This window comes from Scleropages formosus, chromosome 12 (assembly GCF_900964775.1).
Source record: "Scleropages formosus chromosome 12, fSclFor1.1, whole genome shotgun sequence".
Lineage (NCBI taxonomy): Eukaryota > Metazoa > Chordata > Actinopteri > Osteoglossiformes > Osteoglossidae > Scleropages > Scleropages formosus.
Window position 1 is genome coordinate 5,223,839 of NC_041817.1, and position 21,581 is coordinate 5,245,419.

The following is a 21,581-nucleotide window of genomic DNA, read 5'->3' on the forward strand; positions in this document are numbered from 1 at the left end:
TAGTGACAACCCCAGGCCTGTTAAACATTCTTGAATTTCTGTTCAAGATGACAAATTTGTCCATTAATTTAAACAATTTATACTTTGAGCATTGTCTTAAACCCAGAAGTAGGCATGTGGGTTTGAATGAGTACATTAAGTTAATACAGGGTTGTATTAACTCATCTTTTCAACTCCCCACAATGAAAGAAGCAAGAAAGTGCAATGCATGGTTTAATGCAATAGCAAGTCCATAAAGAATATCCTTTGGAATCATGAAATTTACACTGTAAATTTTGCAGTTCTACAGAACAAGACTAGAGAAAAATGCAAATAAATACTTTTAAGCACTTGAGGTCCCTCCCTCTGCACACAGATGAGAAATACTGGGCTTTTTAAAGTTGTCAGCTTGAAATGACCTATCAAATTTAGAAGAGTACATACATTTTAAATCCATAAATGTGTCCCAGAAGTCACTGCAGAACAGCATAAGGACAGGTTACATAGAGAAATTTGTAATTTAACATTTACAAAAATTGGACTCAAGGACCAATTATATAGCTTTTACAGTGACAAGGGGTTACACACTGATCAGCTGGGGAAACAGTTCACTGGCAAAGACATCATCCCAGGAGGCTTCTGAACAGAGGGGGGAGGACATGTTGCTGAAGGGGGAGGGTGACTGCTCATAGCCAGAGTCGCTGTATGCATCCAGACAGGAGGAGTCAGCACAGCCAGGGAGAGGGGAGATTGGGGAAAGTAGGCCATCCACATTCATTCTGGGAATTGCAGCCAATTCCTCTGGCTCATCTTTGACAGATACCATCTCCACAGCATCCTCCAACTTCACCTCACCCTGATCCATGGAGACCACCTCCTCCACAGGCCTAGTGTAGATGTGGTCAAAGTGAATCAGTTCATTAACGGCTTCCAGCTTAACTGGTGTGGCCCCCACAGACGAAGATGGGGTGGTAGGTAGTGGGCTTGCCATGTCCTGGCCAAACTCCTGCAGGTCCTGGGCTTCTGGAACACTGCACTTGAGGAACAGCTCTGGGTCAAGGATGTCCAGAATGCCAAGCAGGACATCAGACTGAAAGGGAGCCAGAAATGATGTGAGTACTTCTAGCAGAAGCCCCTTTTGTTAGGTTTAGCAAAACACATGCTACTCTTACAGTTGCAAGGCCAGAAGTGGCCAAGAACACTTCCAGAATGCTCTACCTTGATAAATACTACCCAGTTCCATACAGTTTCCATCTTTGCCAAAGATATTCTGGAAGAAACCCACAAGTGGCCTGAGGATGCCAACTCACCTCAGAGTCTGCAGGAGCAGGACTGCAGTTATCCATGTGGAACTCCTCAGCTTTGGGGACAACTGGGCCTGCACCTGCTGCAGAGGCACACGTAGCCTGAGTGCTGCGGACTCAGAAGACCCGGTCACCAAATCCATGTTGTCCACAATGGCCTGCATGACTTGTACCTGAAACGGGAAAGGTGCAGCCATTAAAGTACAAACCATAGATGGTCTTACTAGTCCAAGAAATCTACAAAGGAACATAAATTTTTGGATATTAACCAGTTCAAGTACCTTCTCTTTAGATTCTAGTGTATCCAACCCAAGCCTCTGACGCAAGTCTTCATTTTCCATCAGTAGGCCATCTGTCTTTTCACGCAGAAGTCTGTTTTCAATGTGAAGTTTTTGATTCTGAAAAGGGCATATGTGAGATCAAATAGCTTGCAGACACCTATAATACAATGACAAGTAAGAAGCAGTACTAGACAAGGAACAGTGTCAAATGGCTAAGATATGAGACATTTAAAAAAAAAAAAGTTTGAACAAAAGGCACTAGGAGACAGCCACCTCCAAACAGTTTTAAAACAAACTACCTCCAACTCTAACTCCAGAACTTGCTGCTCCAGTTCTCCCATTTTTGCCTTTTTTCTATCCCGTGCTGTTTGAGCAGCCACTCTGTTCTTCAGCTTCCTACCAAACAGGAAAACATCATGATTAGCCTCTGGGTGTTCCTGCCCTGTGAGACACTCATCCCCAGCCGTCATCCTGCTGCTCTGCTCACTTGGCTTCAGCCATTTTGCCACGCTGGCAGGATACATACACTATGGACACCATACGGGGATTGGGACTGCGAGTTCATCCCAAGGTTGCACAGTCGGACACGATTCCCGCGTTTTCACACCAATATTTGCATAAATTGGATAACGTCGCACAGAACAACCACAAAAGGAAAAGCAGTGGTAAGAGCTCGATTCAGGCAACATCTGTATGCACCACATCGGTACGGGTAAACTAGTACTAGCTAACCTTCGGAGCGCTTTTTCTTCAGGACTCAGATGAGTGAGTCTCTGCCGCTTGCGGAGCGGTGGTCCGGATCCGTTCGAGTCAGAATCCGAGGACACCGGCGGAGTCCTGGAGGACTGCAGTATAACTGATACGGAGCGGCTGAGTCGCCCCTGGCTCAAAGCAGCCTCTTTCCCCGAGATGAAGAGCACTTTCTGAGCGCCCCCCGCTCCTGTCACGACAACCATCCTATTAGGACTTTTATTAATACGGAGCAATAACAAATTAAACTACGGCCCCAACACTTCACCTTTCCGCGCCTGTCCTTTAAAAAAGTTCTAATGCTTCCATCTGACGACGTACCGCCTGCGTTTTATTTCTACAGTCGTGGTGAGACGTGATTGGGCAACAGAAAGGTGTGACGCACATGGAAGCTAATGGTTGATTGGTTGAGAGGCTGATGTAATTTACATAGATAAAGCAGTCACCGTATTTACCGCAGAAGATGTTGTGAAAAACAAGACGTAATTTCCCTGCGTTGGTCAGCAGTGGGCGAGTTTAGCGCTTTCTCCTTGTTGTTAAATGGACTGCAGTTGGAATGACCTAAACTTTCATGCCATTGCATCATTTTGTCTCCCCCACTATAATAATACGCAGGCGAAAGTAGCAAAAATTACGAACAGTTATAAACTCTGCATTTTTAAAAAAATCATTCTAAATTACATCATGTCATAATCATGCACTTGTTACATTTACATTTAACATTTTACATTCATTACTATTTATCGCGTTTAGACCTTTTGACCAAGATCGACGTGTAATGTTATATTTTATTTTTCCATATGGCATATTTTGGTACAGACCATCTTCAGCGTTCAGGATTAATTCTTCTGTCAAATGTCTAGATCTTCTGTGTCCATCTCGTGATCTTGAATAGCCTTGTTTGACAGTTTAGGCAGAGCAACGTTAGTTCTGTGGTTAATCTATTAAATATTCAGCTGCTTCTTATACAATGCACAAATTGTATTTCTTTGAGATGTATGTCACTTTGGAGAAAAGCTTCTGCTAAATGATTAAATGTAAGTGTATACACATACACACGGGGGTGTGGTGGCGCAGTGGGTTGGACCACGGTCCTGCTTTCCGGTGGGTCTGGGGTTCGAGTCCCGCTTGGGGTACCTTGCGGCGGACTGGCGTCCCGTCCTGGATGTGTCCCTTCCCCCTCTGGCCTTATGCCCTGTGTTACCAGGTAGGCTCCGGTTCCCTGCAACCCTGTATGGGACAAGTGGTTCTGAAAGTGTGTGTGTGTGTATACACACACACAATGTCTACAGCCCCTTGTCCTGAGTGGGGTTGCGGTGAGCTGGGGCCTAGCCCTGTGGCGTGGGGCTGGGTGCACCCCAGACAGGGGATGCCAGTTCACCACAGGGCACTCTAAGCAGGACTTGAACCCCCAACCCACCACAGAGCAGGCCCCAGCCAAACCCACTGTGCCACCTCCCCCCCTGCTTCTTATAGTTATGGCAATATTTAATCCTATCTGTAAAGACCATCTTAAACAAAATGAAGAACAAAACTTAAACATATGGATTACTTGTATAGTCAGGGGGCACCTGGGTGGTGTGAGGGAACACCGGTTCAATCCCCGCTCAGACTGTGTGTAGTTTGCATGTTGTGCCCATCTCTGTGGGGGTTTCTTCCCATAGTCCAAAGACTTGCAGGTCAGGTACACTGATGACTGTAACTAGCCTGTGATGAGTGTGTGTGATGGACTTCCATCCTATCCAGGGTGTATCCTCACCACCTTGGGCCCAGTTCCTTTGGGATGGGCTCCAGATCGCTGTGACCCTGCTCAGGACAAAGCAGTTACTGGAACTGAATGGATGAATTTCCATAGGCATTGCAGCTTTTTTTTTTTTTAAGTAAAATGATCATTTTTAGGTGCGGTGGCGTAGTGGGTTGGACCACAGTCCTGCTGTCCGGTGGGTCTGGGGTTCGAGTCCCACTTGGGGTGCCTTGCGGCGGACTGGCGTCCCGTCCTGGGTGTGTCCCCTTCCCCCTCTGGCCTTACGCCCTGTGTTGCCGGGTAGGCTCCGGTTCCCCGTGACCCTGTAAGGGACTAGCGGTTCTGAGAATGTGTGTGTGTGTGTGTGATCATTTTTAGGTGCGGTGGCGTAGTGGGTTGGACCACAGTCCTGCTCTCCGGTGGGTCTGGGGTTCGAGTCCCGCTTGTGGTGCCTTGCGACGGACTGGCGTCCCGTCCTGGGTTTGTCCCCTCCCCCTCCGGCCTTACGCCCTGTGTTACCGGGTAGACTCCGGTTCCCCGTGACCCCATATGGGACAAGCGGTTCTGAAAATGTGTGTGTGTGTGTGTGTGTGTGTGATCATTTTTAAGGAACATAGGAATTTAATAGAGCAAATAAACCTACAAGATGGATGGCAGAGAGTTCAGCTTTGATGAGTAAGACATTTTCCCCTTTCTAATGACCTGATCTCAAGTGTCATGTGTTAAGAAATTCTAGTATTGTGCTTCAACTTTGCTCCATTTTTCCAAAAAGAAACTGCTGCCTTGTGACTGGCTATATTGCACCAGTTACTGAAGGGAAAAATAACATGCAGTCTTCACTCTGGAGTGAAGTGGTCAGAACTGTATTAAAACTTTGACCCATTTCTGTCTTTCTTGTTTCCATTACCAGTTTGAATGCCTTCACCAAACAATTTAAAACGTGGAAATTAAAACCAAACAATTAAAAATGTCATTGATTGATCAGAATGCGCAGGGGGTGCAGTAGTGCAGTAGCGCAGTGGGTTGGATCGGCTCCTGCTCTCCAGTGGGTCTGGGGTTTGAGTCCCGCTTACGGTACCTTGCGATGGAATGGCGTCCCCTCCTGGGTGTGTCCCCTCCCCCTCCAGCCTTACACCCTGTGTTGCTGGGTTAGGCTCCAGTTCCCCACGACCCTGCATGGGACAAGCGGTTCAGACAGCGTGTGTGTGAGATCAGAGTGCTGGTGTAAAATTATTCTAGTATATTTTATAAGGATAGGTTATAAAAAGGTATTTATTCATAAGTACTTGCTTGCTCATTAAAATTGTTAGATTTAATTCATTTAGATGATGCTTTTCCCCAAAGTGTCTTACTGCGTAAAAAGTAAGGGTAATTAAGGGTAAGTATCTTGGTCAGGGGTATTACAGCAGGAGGTGGGTTTTTAAAATGGGTCCTTCAAGCTCAAAAAGAGCACCTCTAACCACTAAACCACTGGCTGTGCCCACATGGAGAGAAAATTGTTCAATTGCTTATACTTAGTGCCTTACTAAACAATAAAATATCATTATATGTTGGTTCGTGAACAGACAGAATTCTTGTTACAAGTCTGGTTCTTGTCCTACAACACAACCCTTGATGACTGTACTTTCTCAGTTACATGTTCACCTCCAGTTCAGCTATTACTGTACTGGACAGACCTTGTGTTAGCAGGGGATTTATAACAGAAGTTTAAGAGAAGTAATTTGAGTGCAAGCTGAAGTTATTTGCGTTTCTTTGGAATGTAGAAATGCATGTTTGTGGAACCTAGAGCCCTGCAATTCCATCTCCCTCCTTGGTCAATATTGACACATTTGTTGAAGGACAGAAGGACAGAAAGCAGGATACAGCAGCAGTTCATGGCTTTGTGGTGAAAAACGATCCATTTACAATGCATTGAGAGGTCTCAGAGTGTCCGGACAGTGGCCTGGGAAACACTGTCTCCGCAGGACTGGCTGTACAGCAAGTGCTGAAATGGAAGATCGAGATGGAACACATGCTGGACAAATGATTATCCAAATATTCAGCATCTCTGTAAAATCTGTATGTTTCAACACCTCAGCACAGCCTCAGAAAACATCATCAGAATAATGAGGACTTTCCTCTTCAGTGAAATTGAAAAGGCAATATGAATTTATCCACCTATTTTACAAACCAAAGATCTCTGTGAGCTTTGAGGTGGTGATGTTCATATTCAACTAGGATTCTTTCAGAGCCTGTAAAACCCCTCAATACTACATAATGCACATAAGACCACATAAATTTTAGTCAGCTGTTTAATTTCATTTCCTTTGTTGCGCCCCACTGAGTTTGTTGATCTGAGATCGCCTGATGAATATGTGTTTATCTCCATGGCGAGTGACTATCTTACTGGTAGATGTGGTAAGTAAAGAAGTTTTTGCAGCTGATGAAAAAAGAACAGTGTAAAGAGCTGTTGTGAAGCCTGTAATTCAAGTATTTTATTTCTTGCACTGAGGAATGTACAGCATCTTGTGATGTTAATACTGATTTGAACTCCCCTTGATTCAGATGTGGCTGTTTTTTGAGTGTGGGAGATGTTAGGGGAATCCCTGCTGTATTTTAGAAAGGAGAAACACAAGGAGCACATTTGCCTGTACTGAGACACGCTATTTATAGCACTTTAAACGGCACGTAATAATAAGGAGAGCTGCACTCGCATACCCTGCAAAGCAGATCTTTTTCAGTCTTTGCAGTCCATGGCTTGACAAATGGCATGGAAGTATGGGCCCTTCACCACATTGAGGTTGAGCTGTGTTCTCTACATGGCTGAGATGTCATTTATTTTCTCTGCAACAGTTGTGGTTGGAAGTTTCTAGATAAAGGAGCGCTCTGTGTCCATGATGATAGACTAGAACAAAACCAAAAACAGTATGAGGTGCTGCAGTTCAAGTTGCAGCTCATGTTCCTGTGTGTGTCCCTCACGCATCGGTATTCAGCTAGCAGCTCCTCTATTCACTCCATATAAATGCAGGAGAACAGCGGGGTAAATGTTAGTTGCATGTGTTTTTGCTACTCTGGTCATTTGTAGCAGGGTCAGCAGATCATGATTCCAATATGGTGTGCCAGGTGTAACCATGTACTGTTGCAGCTATGGAGAACAGGCTTCTTTCTGTAGGGAATGTAAATTATTCAGTGTCAACAAACAGGACAGAGGATCGCCCATTAAGGGGCGTGGTTTTTAGCAGGTCTGACATTTACTCATTTAGCGGTCAGTGCTCTTCTCCATAGCGACATACAAGCAAACAAAAGGGCATTTCACAACAGGCAACAGGCAAAACATCTTTAGATGCAGATGTGTGATTTCAGAAACCCAAGTCAGTTTATTGAAAACAACCATTTTTTTGCTGGCACACGTTATAAAATTAGCTGCATATAGATTTGAGTGAAACAGGAAACACAGAGGCATTTGTGACAGATGGTGTAAGGTAAATTTATGGAGCTGTTAGGATATCAGGACAGAAGTGGATCTGTAAAGAGACGAAAGGGATGAAAGGGATTCAGCAGCTCTGAGGGAGAGAAGGAGCTCATTCTACCACATTTTATCTGAAATGATCCTACAGACCATCTCCCCGTAACTCTCCATCTTTATCTCCAAGATCATCAACTCCTTGTTCTCCTCTGGCTGCTTCCCATCTGCTTTCAAAACTGCCCTTATTTCACCTATGGTAAAGAAACCCTCTCTGGATCCTAACTCAATCCAAAACTACAGGCCAGTTTCCCTCCTCCCTTTTCTGTCTAAAACTCTAGAACAGGTGACCTGTGATAAACTATCTGTATTCCTCACCTGGAACCATCTCCTTGATGGATATCAGTCTGGATTCAAAATTGGTCACTCCACCGAGACAGTGCTCCTGGCAGTGTCTGATGCTCTCCAGGCAACTAGAATGGCCTCCCTCTCCACGGTCCTCATCCTCCTCAACCTGTCTACAGGATTCGACATTGTCAACCACCAATTCTACTCTCCTCTCTTGGTCAGCTTGGGATCAAAGGAACAGCACTAAGATGGTTTGAGTCCTACCTATCTGATAGATCCTATCAAGTGGTCTGGTGGGGCTCCTGTTCTTCTCCTCTACCTCTCCAAACTGGTGTCCCTCTGGACTCGGTACTGGGCCCTCTGCTCTTCTCAATCTACACATCCTCCCTCGGCCCTGTCATCGCCTCCCAAGGATTTGGGAATCACTGCTACGGCGATGAAACCCAGCTCTTCCTTTCGCTTCCACCTGGAGCATCAGACATTTCCGTGCACATTGCTGCCTGCCTGTCGGACATTTCTGCATGGATGTCTGATCACCACCTACAACTCAACCTCTCTAAAACTGAGATCCTACACCTCCCAGATAGCCTGTTTTCCTGTCATGATCTCGCCATCAAACTGGAGAACTTAACTGCCTACCTCCTTGGCTAAGAGTCTGGGAGCAATGATTGACTCAAGTCTATCCTTCTCTCAGCACATTGAAGCCACAACCTGGACCTGCAGATACATCCTACATAATATCCACAGAATTCATTCTTACCTCACAACTGACTCTGCGAAACTGCTTGTCCAGGCCATGGTAACATCCCACCTGGACTACTGCAACTCTCTCCTGTCTGGCCTTCCTGCTACTGCCATTGAACCTCTACAGCTGATAGAACGCTGCTGCCAAGCATTTCCATATATCTCCCATACTCGCTTCTCTGCATTGGCTTCTGATAGCTGCCCAGATCAAATTTAAGACCCTGGTTATGGCATGTAAGTGCATCAAAAGAACTACTCCCAGCTATCTACAAGACTTGATCATCCACTACACCCCAACCAGACTCCTTCATTCTTCCAAATCTGCCTGCTTGGTGGTCCCATGCACGAAAGGTAAAGCATAATGGTTCTCGGTTCTGGCTCCGTTGTGGTGGAATGACCTCCCAGATAATCATGCCCAGATAAACCGGCTTTACACAGCTACTCCTGTGTTAGTGTGTAACGTAAATGTTTTTCTATATGTAGCCCCTACGCAATTTGTTCCCATGTGTAGTTGGATATTTGGGGTGGAAAATAGTTATATAAATATGCAGAGGGTTATGGTTTTGTAACGTGACGTTTTTGTTATTCCTATATTGTACGTTTTCTTGGTGTGTTATGGTTTTGTAACATGACGTTTTTGTTTTTCCTATAGTGTACGTTTTTTTGGTGTTTATTGGTGGGAGAAATGTCATTTAGGGACTGCCCAATCAGTGCTTGTGGGGAAAGTGCTCGCGACCTTGTGGGGCGGGATGTTCCGGGAGAGAAGGGGAAGAAGAAGGAGTAGGAAAGAGAGTTAGAACACCGCGTGGGGAGAAAGGGAGTTTTTTTTTTGAGACCGGGTGAGGAGACGGAGCCGCTTTGGGTTCGTTCTCGCTCGGTTGTTCGGAAAAAACGGCGCGAGCAACACAACCAGCCGGCGTACAGTCAGTTAGGTTTGAGTAGTTTAAGGGAAAGAGGGGGAACGGAGCACCGCGTGTGGGAGACACAGCGTTGCACCTACCTAGTTTTTTTTTTCCGGAGTTGTGGGGCAGTGGAAGTGTTAGGGTTTGGCCAGTGCGACTGGACCCGGAGAGTGTCGCCAGGACTCGCCATCATCGCTCCACCCTCGCTGGAGAGAGGGTGGGATGTGAGGACAGGTCGCTGTCGGTTTCCTGCACCGCACGAAAACCGTGAGTAACGGCGGGAAATTTCCCTCGGTGGTGGACAAGGAGCTTCAAACTAAGCGCGCCAACAAGACAACGGTACCAGAGACTGAGTCATATAAACAAAAGAAAAAACCCAGGCACAAAAAAAGTGTTTGGTTTCTTTGTTGGTGTGAATACTGTAATGTTTATTTGTGTGGACGTTTTAAATGTTTGTTGGGTTTATTTCACGTGCATGTTGTGACAGTCCCTGTGTGAGTGTGAATGGTTTTTTTTTTTTCTTTTTTTGGGGAAGGGAAAAGGGGCTGAGGTTGCTAAGTGTGATGCGTGAGAGGTTTGTACTCACACAGTATAACAGTATAGTTGCACGACGCTAACTGGGCCTCTCCTCACCCTAGCGAGAGTCATACCCCGCAATTGGGGAAGCAACAGTACACGCATCTCAAAGTTGTGCTGTAGACACCACCGATTCACCTCCCACTAGTAATGTTAAAAAAAAACATTAGAATTGAGTGGGTGGGCTACATATATCTCATAAAAAAATTCCAAATCACTTTCCTAGGAATATATGCAGCTACTCACCTTGCCAGGGTCCTCCCCCGAAAGGTGGCCAGGCGACAAGAGGTGTGGTGACACGACCAGGCGTGCAAGAGGGGTGTTCGCTCCCAACGACGCAGCTGGGACAGCGCGGAGCGTCCGCAGAGAGTGGACCCGGCGTTCCTGCGAAAGCCAGTCAGCTGCGGGGAGCGCAAGGTGGTCGGCGAAAACCACGTCGGTGCCTGGCTACAGGCGTGCAAAAGAGTTGTGCTAGGACTGAGGCTGGGTAGAGAAGGGATAAGGATGGCTACCTTGGCCCCCAGACTCACTGCAATGGTGGACTATTTTGACTGTTGTGTTTACGGGTGCAATAACTATACTTGAACACAAATAAAGATAAGACGCAATGGATAATGTTTCTTTTTCCTTTACTGAACCACGTGCAGCAACAACTCTTCTACCTTTTTCTGTACCTATTGCCGGCCAACCAGACTCTAACCCATGGTGCTATTAAGAGTGGCCTATTAACACTTAGCCCAGAGTTTTCACTATAATCAATACACAACAACTGCCTCTGCCCCAACAACCAACACTGAGCGTCTGGGACCTGAACTTCTGACTGGTGGCACATTGAGACAATGCCAGAGAGTGGGACATTTCTAGGGCAGGTAGCAGCGGGGACACTGCTATTTTTTTGACGGGGCAATGTAGCAACCTGCGTTACTGGGAGTTTCAGCGGAAAACTGTTTAATTGTAAATAGTTGTATTGTGGGTAAGATGTGAATGAATTGTTTAACAGTTGTGGGGATTTACAGGGAATATAAGGGGGTGACTGTGTTGGCCAGGTGGAAGGAAGAAAGCCTGAGGGGTGCTAAGCAGGTTGGGAAGGCTGGTTTGAGATACGGGCCCTTGAGGAAAAGGGGATCTTGGACCGAGAGCATTATTTCGTTGTGTGTCAGTGTTCCAATAAACGTCTGTAATGAACGCTGTCCTTAAGTCCTTCTTCGCCCAATCTGAACACAGAGTGCAGCGTGCTACAGTATAATGGTAAAGTGCAAATACATGCACATGCAACTCAAAACCAAAGGGCTGCGGTAGTTAGAAAGGGTGGTCAAACTGCCGTCTAGAATGATTGGGGGGGAAACGTAACAATCTTCTAGAGTTCATTCAGATTGTCCCACAGGTCTAACAATGATAGTTCTTTTCATCCTTGAGTGAAACACGTACTTTTTAAAATGGCTCATAAATGTGTTGTCCTTGAGGGACATCAGATGTAGCTCTATATTAATGTGTTGCAAAATGAATGTTATTCCAGCAAACTTACACATTTAAATATATCTCTGATGAGAAGTTTCTTTAGAGGGCAGATTGACATATGTACCCATTCATTTAGCTCATGCTTTTTTCCAAAGCAACATCACTTGATCACTTGACCGACCAGACTATCGGGCGTCGAATCGACTCCGCTGGTCACAGCACGCTTTCCATTCCTCTCTGGATCGCGCCTTCCTCATCCACGTAGCTCCAAACGTTTTTCTTATGTCGTCAATCCATCGTTTTGGAGGCCTTCCGCGTGGCCTTTTCCGCTCACGCGGATACCACTCGACAATTGCGCGAGTCCACCGATTGTCGGTGAACCGAGCAACGTGTCCGGCCCATCTCAACTTTTGCTTCTCGTACTCGTTGATGACGTCCCTCACGCCGGATTTCTCTCTGATCGTCTCACTCCGGATATGTTCTCTTAGTGATATTCCCAGCATAGATCTCTCCATCGCCCTTTGAGCAGTTACCAACCTTTGCTCTTCTCTCTTCGTAGTGGCCCAAGTTTCACTGCCGTATAACATTGCAGGTAAAACTGTGCCATTGAAGAGGTTCGTGCGGGTGGTCTTATCCAACTTTCCTTTGAGCACATCCTTGATGGAGTTGAACGCTTTCCATCCGGCCCTTATTCTCCGCGAGATTTCCTTCTCCATGTCTCGACGCATATTTACTTCTTGTCCAAGGTAGACGTATTCCTCCACCTCCTCTATTTCATCGCCTTGAACCACCTTGAACCAAAGCAACATACAGCTCAAAATAAAACAATGTGCATTTCACTGAGGGACAGAGAGAAACGGTTGTAGACACACAATTCACAAGATGTACTTATTCATTTACTGGGCACTTTTCTCCAAAGCAATTTATAACATTAAGAGCTTTATAACAACTTACCCATTTATAGAGCTGGGCAACTTTACTGGACCAATTTAAGGTAGGTACTTCTCTTGTGGATACTACAGCCAGAAGTTGGATTCAAATGTACAACCTTGGGGTTTAAACACAGCCTCTCTAATCACTGTGCTACCAGCTACTCCAGTAAGTACATTCATGCATCTCAAAATAAAAACAAAAAACTACTAGGAGGGTGATTAGGAACGATCAATATTATGGTAAAGTTTTATGCAGCTACTTGTGTAATGAACCCTGGTGTATAGGGTGATGGAAACAAACTAACTGTACTTAAGAATCATACATCTGCAGCTATGTCTATCTCCTAATGTAATGCACAAACTGTATTTTCTATCACATGTATGTCACTTTGGAGAAAAGCATCTGCTAAATGAATAACTAAATGTAAATGTAATTCACTTAGTCTGCTACTACTCTTTTTGCCAGCATACATTGCATTACAAATAGCTATATAAAGAATAGTTAGGAGCAGGTAGGAGATCAGGAGAAAAGTGACTCTGAAAGAGATATGTTTTGAGACAATTCTTGAATGTTAAGAGGGATTCAGCAGTTCTGAGTGACACAGGGAGATCATTCCAGATCAAGTACTAAATACCCTGGAGTCCACATATCAGGTCACAAACACAGACTACTAAAAGAGCTGAAGTTATCTTCCTGTCACCAGTTACCACTTTTGGAACACGAACAGGTTCGAAAACACTCAGACAAAATGTCATTCATATGGTCAGCTCACAATAGCCCTCATTTCATCATGTGAATTTGAGTGATTCCAGAGGGCCCTCATAGACCTGTCAGTTGCAGCACTATAACTGCAATAGCAGAGCCTGCTGTAGGCTTTCTGCTGCAACTCCTCTGGGAAGCTCTCCATCACCATTGGATCTTTGCATGTGATTTTCATTTGCAAATAACAGGAGCAGCAATTTCAAACTCATCTCAAAGGCACCACCCTTAGTGAGCCATTGATCCCCTGTATCTACACTGTGATGTTCACAGAGGCGTGGTGAATGAGATGAAGACAGGTAAACACACAGTCTCCAAACTCACCACCAAGTTGGAGGACCTGGGACTGAGCTCATCTCTGTGCCAGTGGATCTCCAACTTTCTCACGGACAGACCACAAGCAGTTCGGGTGGGCAGACATGTCTCACCCGCCCTCACCCTCAGCACTGGAGCCTCACAGGGTTGTGTTCTGAGCCCCCTGCTGTACTCACTGTACACATATGATTGCGTGGCCACTTCCAACTCCACCGCCATAATCAAATTTGCTGATGACACTTTTGTGGTGGACCTGATCTCTGACAACAATGAGAAGGCCTACCTGGAGGAGATAACACACCTGGAACACTGGTGCCAGGAAAACAACCTCCTCATGAACGTCAGCAAGACTAAGGAGTTGATTGTGGACTTCAGCACAAAGCAGGAGAGGAGCTACCAACCCCTCATGATCAATGGGACTCCAGTGGAGAGAGTGGACAGTTTCTGGTACCTGGGTGTTCACATCACGCAGGACTTGTCATGGTTCTGTCATGTTAACGCCTTGCTGAATAAGTCCCGGCAGCATCTCTACCACCTTAGACGCCTGAGAGACTTCAGACTGCCCTCTAAGGTGCTAAGGAACTTTTACACCTGCACTATTGAGAGTATCCTGACAGGAAGCATCACAGCCTGGTTGAACAGCACCCAGCACGACAGACGGGTGCTACAGAGGGTGGTGCACTCAGCTGAACATACCATCCGAATGGAGCTGCCCGACCTGCAGTCTATCTACAGCAAGTGATGCTGAAACAAGGCCTGAAAAATAGTGAAAGACTTCAGCCATCCAAGCAACGGACTCTTCTCTCTGTTGTGGTCAGGGAAGTGTTTCCACTCCCTAAAGGCCAATACAGAGAGGATGAAGAGGAGCTTCTTCCCTCAGGCTGTTCAGGCCCTCAACCAATACAACACCAAGGACTTAAAAAAAACTAGTCACCTCCAGGAACCACTCCATCTCTGCTATTCCATTTCATATATACAAACTCAAACTGAACTACCTGTGCGATCTTGTACATTACATTGCACTGTTGCACACCATATTGCACTACATCTTATACCGCACAAATTTTTATAATTCATTGCACATCTGTTTATAGATATTTATATATTTTGGTCTTACATATGCATAAATAGATTGTACATATTTTTTAGATTTTAGTACCTGTTATTTGTCTCTTGAGATTGTTCTGTCGGACAGCTGTATAAAGCATTTCACTGCACGTCATACTGCGTATGGTTGAGTATGTGACAAAATTTGAATTTGATTTGAATTTGAAAAAACAGTGTGTGCCAAAAAGGAGGGAACGGTCCTCACCGCCTTTCAGTCCCTTCCCTTAAACCGCAGGCATCTCTATCTCAATGTACCTTTCAGTGACCACCTGTTACTGTCACTGTTCAGTGTTTACCCCCTTGGTCTCCTTTTCCTGCCTACCCACTAACCTGGCTCCCCACAGGAAAGACTTCTCGACTAGGCTCCTTTCATTTGTAACCCATCAGAAGGTCTCACTTCATTGAATACCTGTTAACCTGGTTCCCTTTCTAGGAATGCCTGTTAACCAGGATTTCTTCAGTCATTACCTGTTAACCAGGTTCCCTTTTAGTCTAAAGAGAGTTACTCTGTTCTCTGAGCTGCTCATAGCTCCGCTGTCGATATGTGAGAACATGCCAGCATTTGAGAAAATGTAGCCAATGATCCAGTAGCTAAAATTTGCATATGACTCACGTTCCCTGCACAGACCTGAGCAGCTCTGACCCATATGGAACTAGAAGAGCTATGTAGATGGGAGGCAGCCTCTGTGTGAGATCGCTGCCTGCTGAGGGCTGTGTGGAGCAGTGTTTGCTGTTGAAGGCCCTGTAGGACTGGACACTGCTGCCCGGCACCACTTTGTGAGGCTCATAAACCCTCCTTTGTTTGAAGAAATGCTGAAGCGGCACTCTGTTTGTTGCTGAGAGCCCTGTGCTCTGTTTCACCCTCTCCATCATCGTCAAACACAACAACAACATCGGCACACATGCACAGCTGGAGACAGAATAAACCTTGCTGCTGTAATTTCCTCTCACCTATAAATGTTTTTCTCATCCAGCCTGTAAGGTTCTTTGGTAATTTCTACTAAACAAAGGCTTGTTGGTTAACTGTATCCCATCAGAAGTATAGTGAATGTTAAAGTGCCATTTATTACAAAAATGAGGCAGTAGGTGGCAAAGCCTACCACTTGAAGGACTCAGGTTCTGATCCCATTTTCTGCTGTCATACCCTTGAGCAAAGGTACTTACACAGAGTTCATACACAGGGACTGAAACCGCTTGTTCCAAGCAGGGTTACAGCAAGCCGGAGCCTAACCTGGTAACACAGGACTCAAGGGGATGCACCCAGTACGGGATGCCAGTCTGTCGCAAGGCACCCCAAGCGGGACTTGAACCCCAGACCCACCAGAGAGCAGGCACAGGCCAAGCCTGCTGCGCCACCATGCCCCTGTACTACTGGGAGTTGATAACGTAAAAAATTACCCAGCTGTGTAAAAGGGCGAATAATTGTACATATGTTAGCACTGTATGTCGCTTTAGAGAAAAACTCAGATGAATGAATAACTAATAAAGTGACAAATAAATGTAAGTAACTCATTGTACATGAGTAACCTTGTACGTCACTTTGGTAAAATGATTCAGCTAAATAAATTAATAATAATATGAAGTTTGGGAAAGAACTGCACAATAATTTTATTTCACACTTCGGTGAAGCATTATTAAAATGCCAAAGCTTAATGCAGCAAGTTGAATCTCGAAATGTATTTCATTCTTGGAACTGCCAGAGATCCGATTATATAATGTGAAATTAATCTGTAAAGATAATACAGAGACTTAATGAAAAAATAATGCAACACCAGCTACCGTTCAGATTGCTTTCCCTTTGTTAACAGATCATTTTTATTCTCTGTTTATTAGCATTTATTCATTGATCTGATATTTTTTCAAAGCAACTTGCAGCATAAAGTGATTTACAACTATTTACACAGCTGTGTAATTCCATAGGACCAATTCAGGGTAAGTACCTTTCTCAAGGCTACCACAGCTAGAAGTGGGATTTAATCCACCAGCCTTTGTATCCAAAGGCAGTAGTTCTAACTAACACACACGCACGCACGCACACACACACACACACACACACACACACACTGTCTGAAACTGGCTGTCCCAAGTAGGGTCGCAGTGAGCCGGAACCAAGCCCGGCAGCACAGGGCACAAGGCTGGAGGGGGAGGGGACACACTCCAGATAGGACACTGGTTCACTGCAGGGCACTCCAAGCAGGACCCAAACCCCAGACCCACCAGAGAGCAGGACTTGGCCAAGCCCACTGCGCCACCAGCTCCCCCAAGGACTAAAGAAGATTCTTATTGTCATAACAGCTGGAAATGCCTTTGCAGGCTTTGCAGTACATTCAGACTGTGTGTAAGAGCTCTGTTATAAACTACGGACTATGTACGTTTATTTACATGAAATCAGGCAATTACAAAACATGTACTTTTGACATGAGAGAGTTTGTTTCTTGAGTTAATCTAACATTAGTAAAGCAGCGTCTCTTGCTGGACACAGTGCTGTACTGCATCCGAGATGAATATTGTTGCTAGAAGAAATTACAACCATCTTACACTGATGAAAGGATGAATTTGCTGCATATCTATTGCTGCTTTGTCCAGGGTAGGGCTACAGTGCTCCAGAGCCAGTGACTCTTGAAAGCTTAGAGTGTGAGTCCATCATTGGGCAATCTCTCTCTTTCCCTCTCGCTCTCTCACACACACATACACTACAGGCAATTTAGAGTCAGCACCCCACCTGAAACACATGTTTTGGATTGCATTTATGTTCGAGAAAAGCAGAGCATCCAGAGAAGATCCACGTAAGTACAGTGAGAACATGAATTAAGCTTGTCATTATACATACATTTCTTGGCAGCATAGCGGCACAGCGAGTAGCACAGAGTCTGGGTGGTGCGAGAGGATGTGGGATTGATTGCCACTCAGTCTGTGTGGAGTTTGCATGCGCTTCCCGTGTCTTTGTGGGTTTCCTCTGGGTGTTCTGGTTTCATCCTTCTAAAGGCATACTGTTCAGGTTCACCCATACTGTGTGAGTAACAAAGAGAGTGTGTTTCACTGAGGTATGGAGGAGTGACCCATTGTAAGTAGTGTATCTAGCAGCGTAAGTCACCTTGGTGAATAAGGAGTGTGGGCTGGTAACACTACATAGAGTTCATTGGAAGTCACTTTGGAGAATAGTGTCTGCAAAATAAGTGTACATTAAATTATGTCAATCAAGGTAATGATCTGTGGACTCTGTTACAAAATCCCCTCCAATGAAATCATGGGCTGAGTGACTGACACATGGGAAGTGTTTCATTGGACCTCTCTGAGTGTAAATCTATCCAGAGACTATGACCCACCTTGATTAAGGGTAGTACAGCAGGAGGTGGGATTTGAACCTGGGTCTGTCAAAGCCATAGCTCTAACCATTACACCATCCACTAACCTGGCAGGTAGCCATCACCAATTTCAAACTGCTGGATATTTTAGTGCATTTTTGGTGAAAAAACTGGGGTTTACAATGAATTCTGTAATTATATGCTTAACCTTCCTTTTGTCTCACGTCTTTGGACAAAGGGGTTTACATGGCCAGCTGGAGTTTCTTTTCCTCAAATTGAACCTCAAACCTAATTACATCTTCTGAGGCATGACCTGCACATTTATCCTGCTGCTGATACCCTAATTAGTCATTCCCTTCATTACACGGGACAAGCAACATATTTTGAGAAGAATTCAAGGCATCCTTAGTGCAGCGATCAATATCATTACACCATTCAGAGTAAATTGCAGGGTAAATAACCAGGTAAACATAGAATGCCAAACAGACCTGTGCTTTTTCATATAGAAATGTGCCCCTTTTCCTAAACATAACAGTAGATGTAACATGCATTCTTCAGATCTAAGAAGTACAGCACCATTAGATATAACATATGATATACATTATAGAAAATATTATACATAACAGGGGAATTGTAGAACTGGCTTTTTCAATTCGCAGCATGTTTTGAAAAGAAATTTTAACTGTTAAATAATGTAATTCCAGCGATACGGGGTATTTATTCGGCTTTTGCTGTCAAAACAAGAGACACTGTGTCCCACTACTTGTCATGCCCATGCAAGTCCACCACTCCCGTTGTGATAGCCAAATGGTGACCACTTGCTCCTTTGTTCTCCCAGTTCCTCTTTGCCCTTTTCCCCTGGTTCCCTGATTTCTGTCCTCTCAGTTCCAGACATCCTGATTCGTTTCCTAGACCTCAATTCTTGCCTCGCCTCACGGGTAATGTCTGCACCTCCAATGACCCTTGCCTGCCCCCTTGTTTAAGTGCTGAAGAATAAGCAACCCGCGATTGGGTCCTCACCTTCTCCTCGGTCTCCTATCTTTGTAACTGACACTACTGATATTAGTTGATTTTACTGATCTTTGTCTCAGTTGATCACAGTTGATCTGGGAATTTCCCTGCTGGGATCAATAAAGAATTATCCCACTTTTTTTCCTTTGAAGAAATAAATTCAGGTTTACAGGATGTTGTGAGCCTCCTGAGCCCCCTTGGCTTGTGGACACTGTTATTTGAGCAGCGTGTTTTCCAAAAAACAATAAAATGCAACTTATGGCATCCAGTCAGAGGAATTCTCAGAAATAATCCTATTACGGCATGTTCACATGTTCTCTGGAGGTCTTGGTCAAAGGGGGTGCAGAGCATTGTTTCAGTACCCTCTTTCACACCATCCTTTTGGCAAGGGTGGGGGGACTGCATATTACTTTAGAGGAAAATATCAGCAAAGTGAATAAATGTTACATTAAATGTAATCTTTTTTGAGAATGTCTCATTGCAACATTCAGTGTGGACACCTCATGATAGTAACATATAAGAACAAATACTCTTTTAAACTGTTTGGATTTTGAAATGAAATATGAAATGTAAAAAAAAGAATGTCAAGTTGTTATTATGCATGAATTATAGATTATTGAACAGCACCACAGTTCTGATCTAAACAATATTAAATCCCACAGCATTAACTTGATTATGCCCATGTTGATTTCCATTGATAAGGTAGTTTAAAATTAATAGGTGGAGAAATCCAAACACTGTATTAAAAAGTTTTCAGCAGGACGGTTACTATATTTACACCGATATTTAAAAGTTTGTAATTATCAAGAATTTTTCATGTTTTTGAAAGAATTTATCTAGGTACTATTAAATTGATTTTAAAAAGGACTACGTCTCCTGTCTCGTCCTTTGAACAACGTTTGCAACGCTTGATCTTTGCCTGTTCTTCAACCTTCCTTTTTCCTCAACCTGTTTTTCCAAATAAAAGGGAAAACGCAATCTCCGCTTGAGTCTGTTGTATTTCGGAACACAGCAGCCATGTCAGCGAAAGAGAGACAAAGTTGGGATATTTTAATTTTATTGAACTAATATTTAGCTAACAAAAGTACAAAGAAAAGATTCTCAATGTTTTCACTGACCATCTTGTATTTTGTATATAAAAACAAATTTAGAATTCCATCCCTGCAACACACTCAAAAAAATTTGGGACAGAGGTATGTTTACCACCGTGTTACATCACTTCTCTTTTTCATTATATTTTTTAATTGTTTGGGAACTGGGAATACAAATTTTTGTAGTTTTGCAAGTGAAATTTTTGCCCATTTTTGCTTGATACCAAACTTCAGCTGCTCAACAGTCCATGATCATTATTGTCCGATTCTCATCTTCATGATGCGCCATACATTTTAAACAGGAGACAAATCTGGACTGTTGGTAGGCCAGTGAAGCACAAACACTATCTACAGTCTGGATGATCCTTTTCGCACAGTGAACTTGATGTCCTTTTTTTCCTGAAAACAAACTGAAATGCAGACTTATCTGACCATAGCACACATTTCCACTGCTTTTTGGTCTCAGTAGCATTTCCACATAGAATTGATGTATGGCTTCCTCCTTGCATAACAGAGCTTCAGGTTGCATTTCTAGATGCAATGGCAAACTTAAGTGACAATGGTTTTCCGAAATACTGCCAAACCCACTTGGCCATATTTATCACAGAAGTATGACCGTTTCTCATGCAATGCTGTCTGAGGGCTCGAAGGTCAAACACATTCATTAGTGATTTCTACCCTTGCCCTTTAGGCACTGAGATTTCTTCAGATTCCCTGAGTCTTTTCACAACATTATGTACTGTAGATAGTGAAAGACCTAAATTCTTTGCAATATTGCACAGAATGTTATTTTCTGAACTGACTGACAATTTTCTCATAAAATTTAGCACAAAGCAGTGCATCAAAACCCCTCCTTGTATGCAGAGACTAGGCCTTTAGTGGATGCTCCTTTTATATCCAATCATGATACCCTCACCTGGCACCAATTAACCTGCTTATTGTGGAATCTTCCAAAATGGTGTTATTTAAATAGTCTATAAACTTTTCATTCTTATTTTGCTTTTATCCCAGCAATAAGTGTTACAGGCATACATTTCTTAATTGGTTTATATTTATAAAACACAATTAAGTTGGTCAGCCAAAACATTAAAAGTAATTTCTTTGTACCTTTGTCAGTTACATAAAGGTTCAAAAGAATTTATAAAGTACAGATTTTTTATTGCATTTTAGAAAATATCCCAACTTTTACAGAAATGGGGTTTGTATGTATAAATATCTACACACAGAGTATGCCTTCCAAAGAAGGTCCTTGTAAGTTAGCACCATTTTCAAAGGATACAGTGCATATAAACTTAAGTGTTCTAACAGTTACTTTTCAAAGTCAAAGAAAATAATTTGTGTAGAGATTTTTAAAAAAATAAACTGTGAAGACATGGCTTGCATGAGTATTCAGCTGCCTCACATTAACATTTAGCAGATTACACATGCACACACTATCAAGGCAAAGAGAGGAGGATGGATCCAAGTACAAGATTATTTATTCAAATCCAAAGAACTAGGTTGGTTTTCTTGGTTGGTCAAGTGGCGATCAG

The 21,581-nt window shown here is 43.9% G+C and overlaps 1 protein-coding gene across 1 annotated transcript; it reads right to left on the reverse strand.

Moving 5' to 3' along the window:
* Nucleotides 1-200: 200 nt before the first annotated feature.
* Nucleotides 201-2,645, reverse strand: xbp1 (X-box binding protein 1). Its single transcript, XM_018737822.2, is given in 6 exon segments — nt 201-1,069; nt 1,290-1,373; nt 1,376-1,456; nt 1,565-1,681; nt 1,864-1,960; nt 2,297-2,645. Coding segments are annotated over 6 exon segments (1,113 nt in total). The 5' UTR covers nt 2,521-2,645; the 3' UTR covers nt 201-559.
* Nucleotides 2,646-21,581: the final 18,936 nt, after the last annotated feature.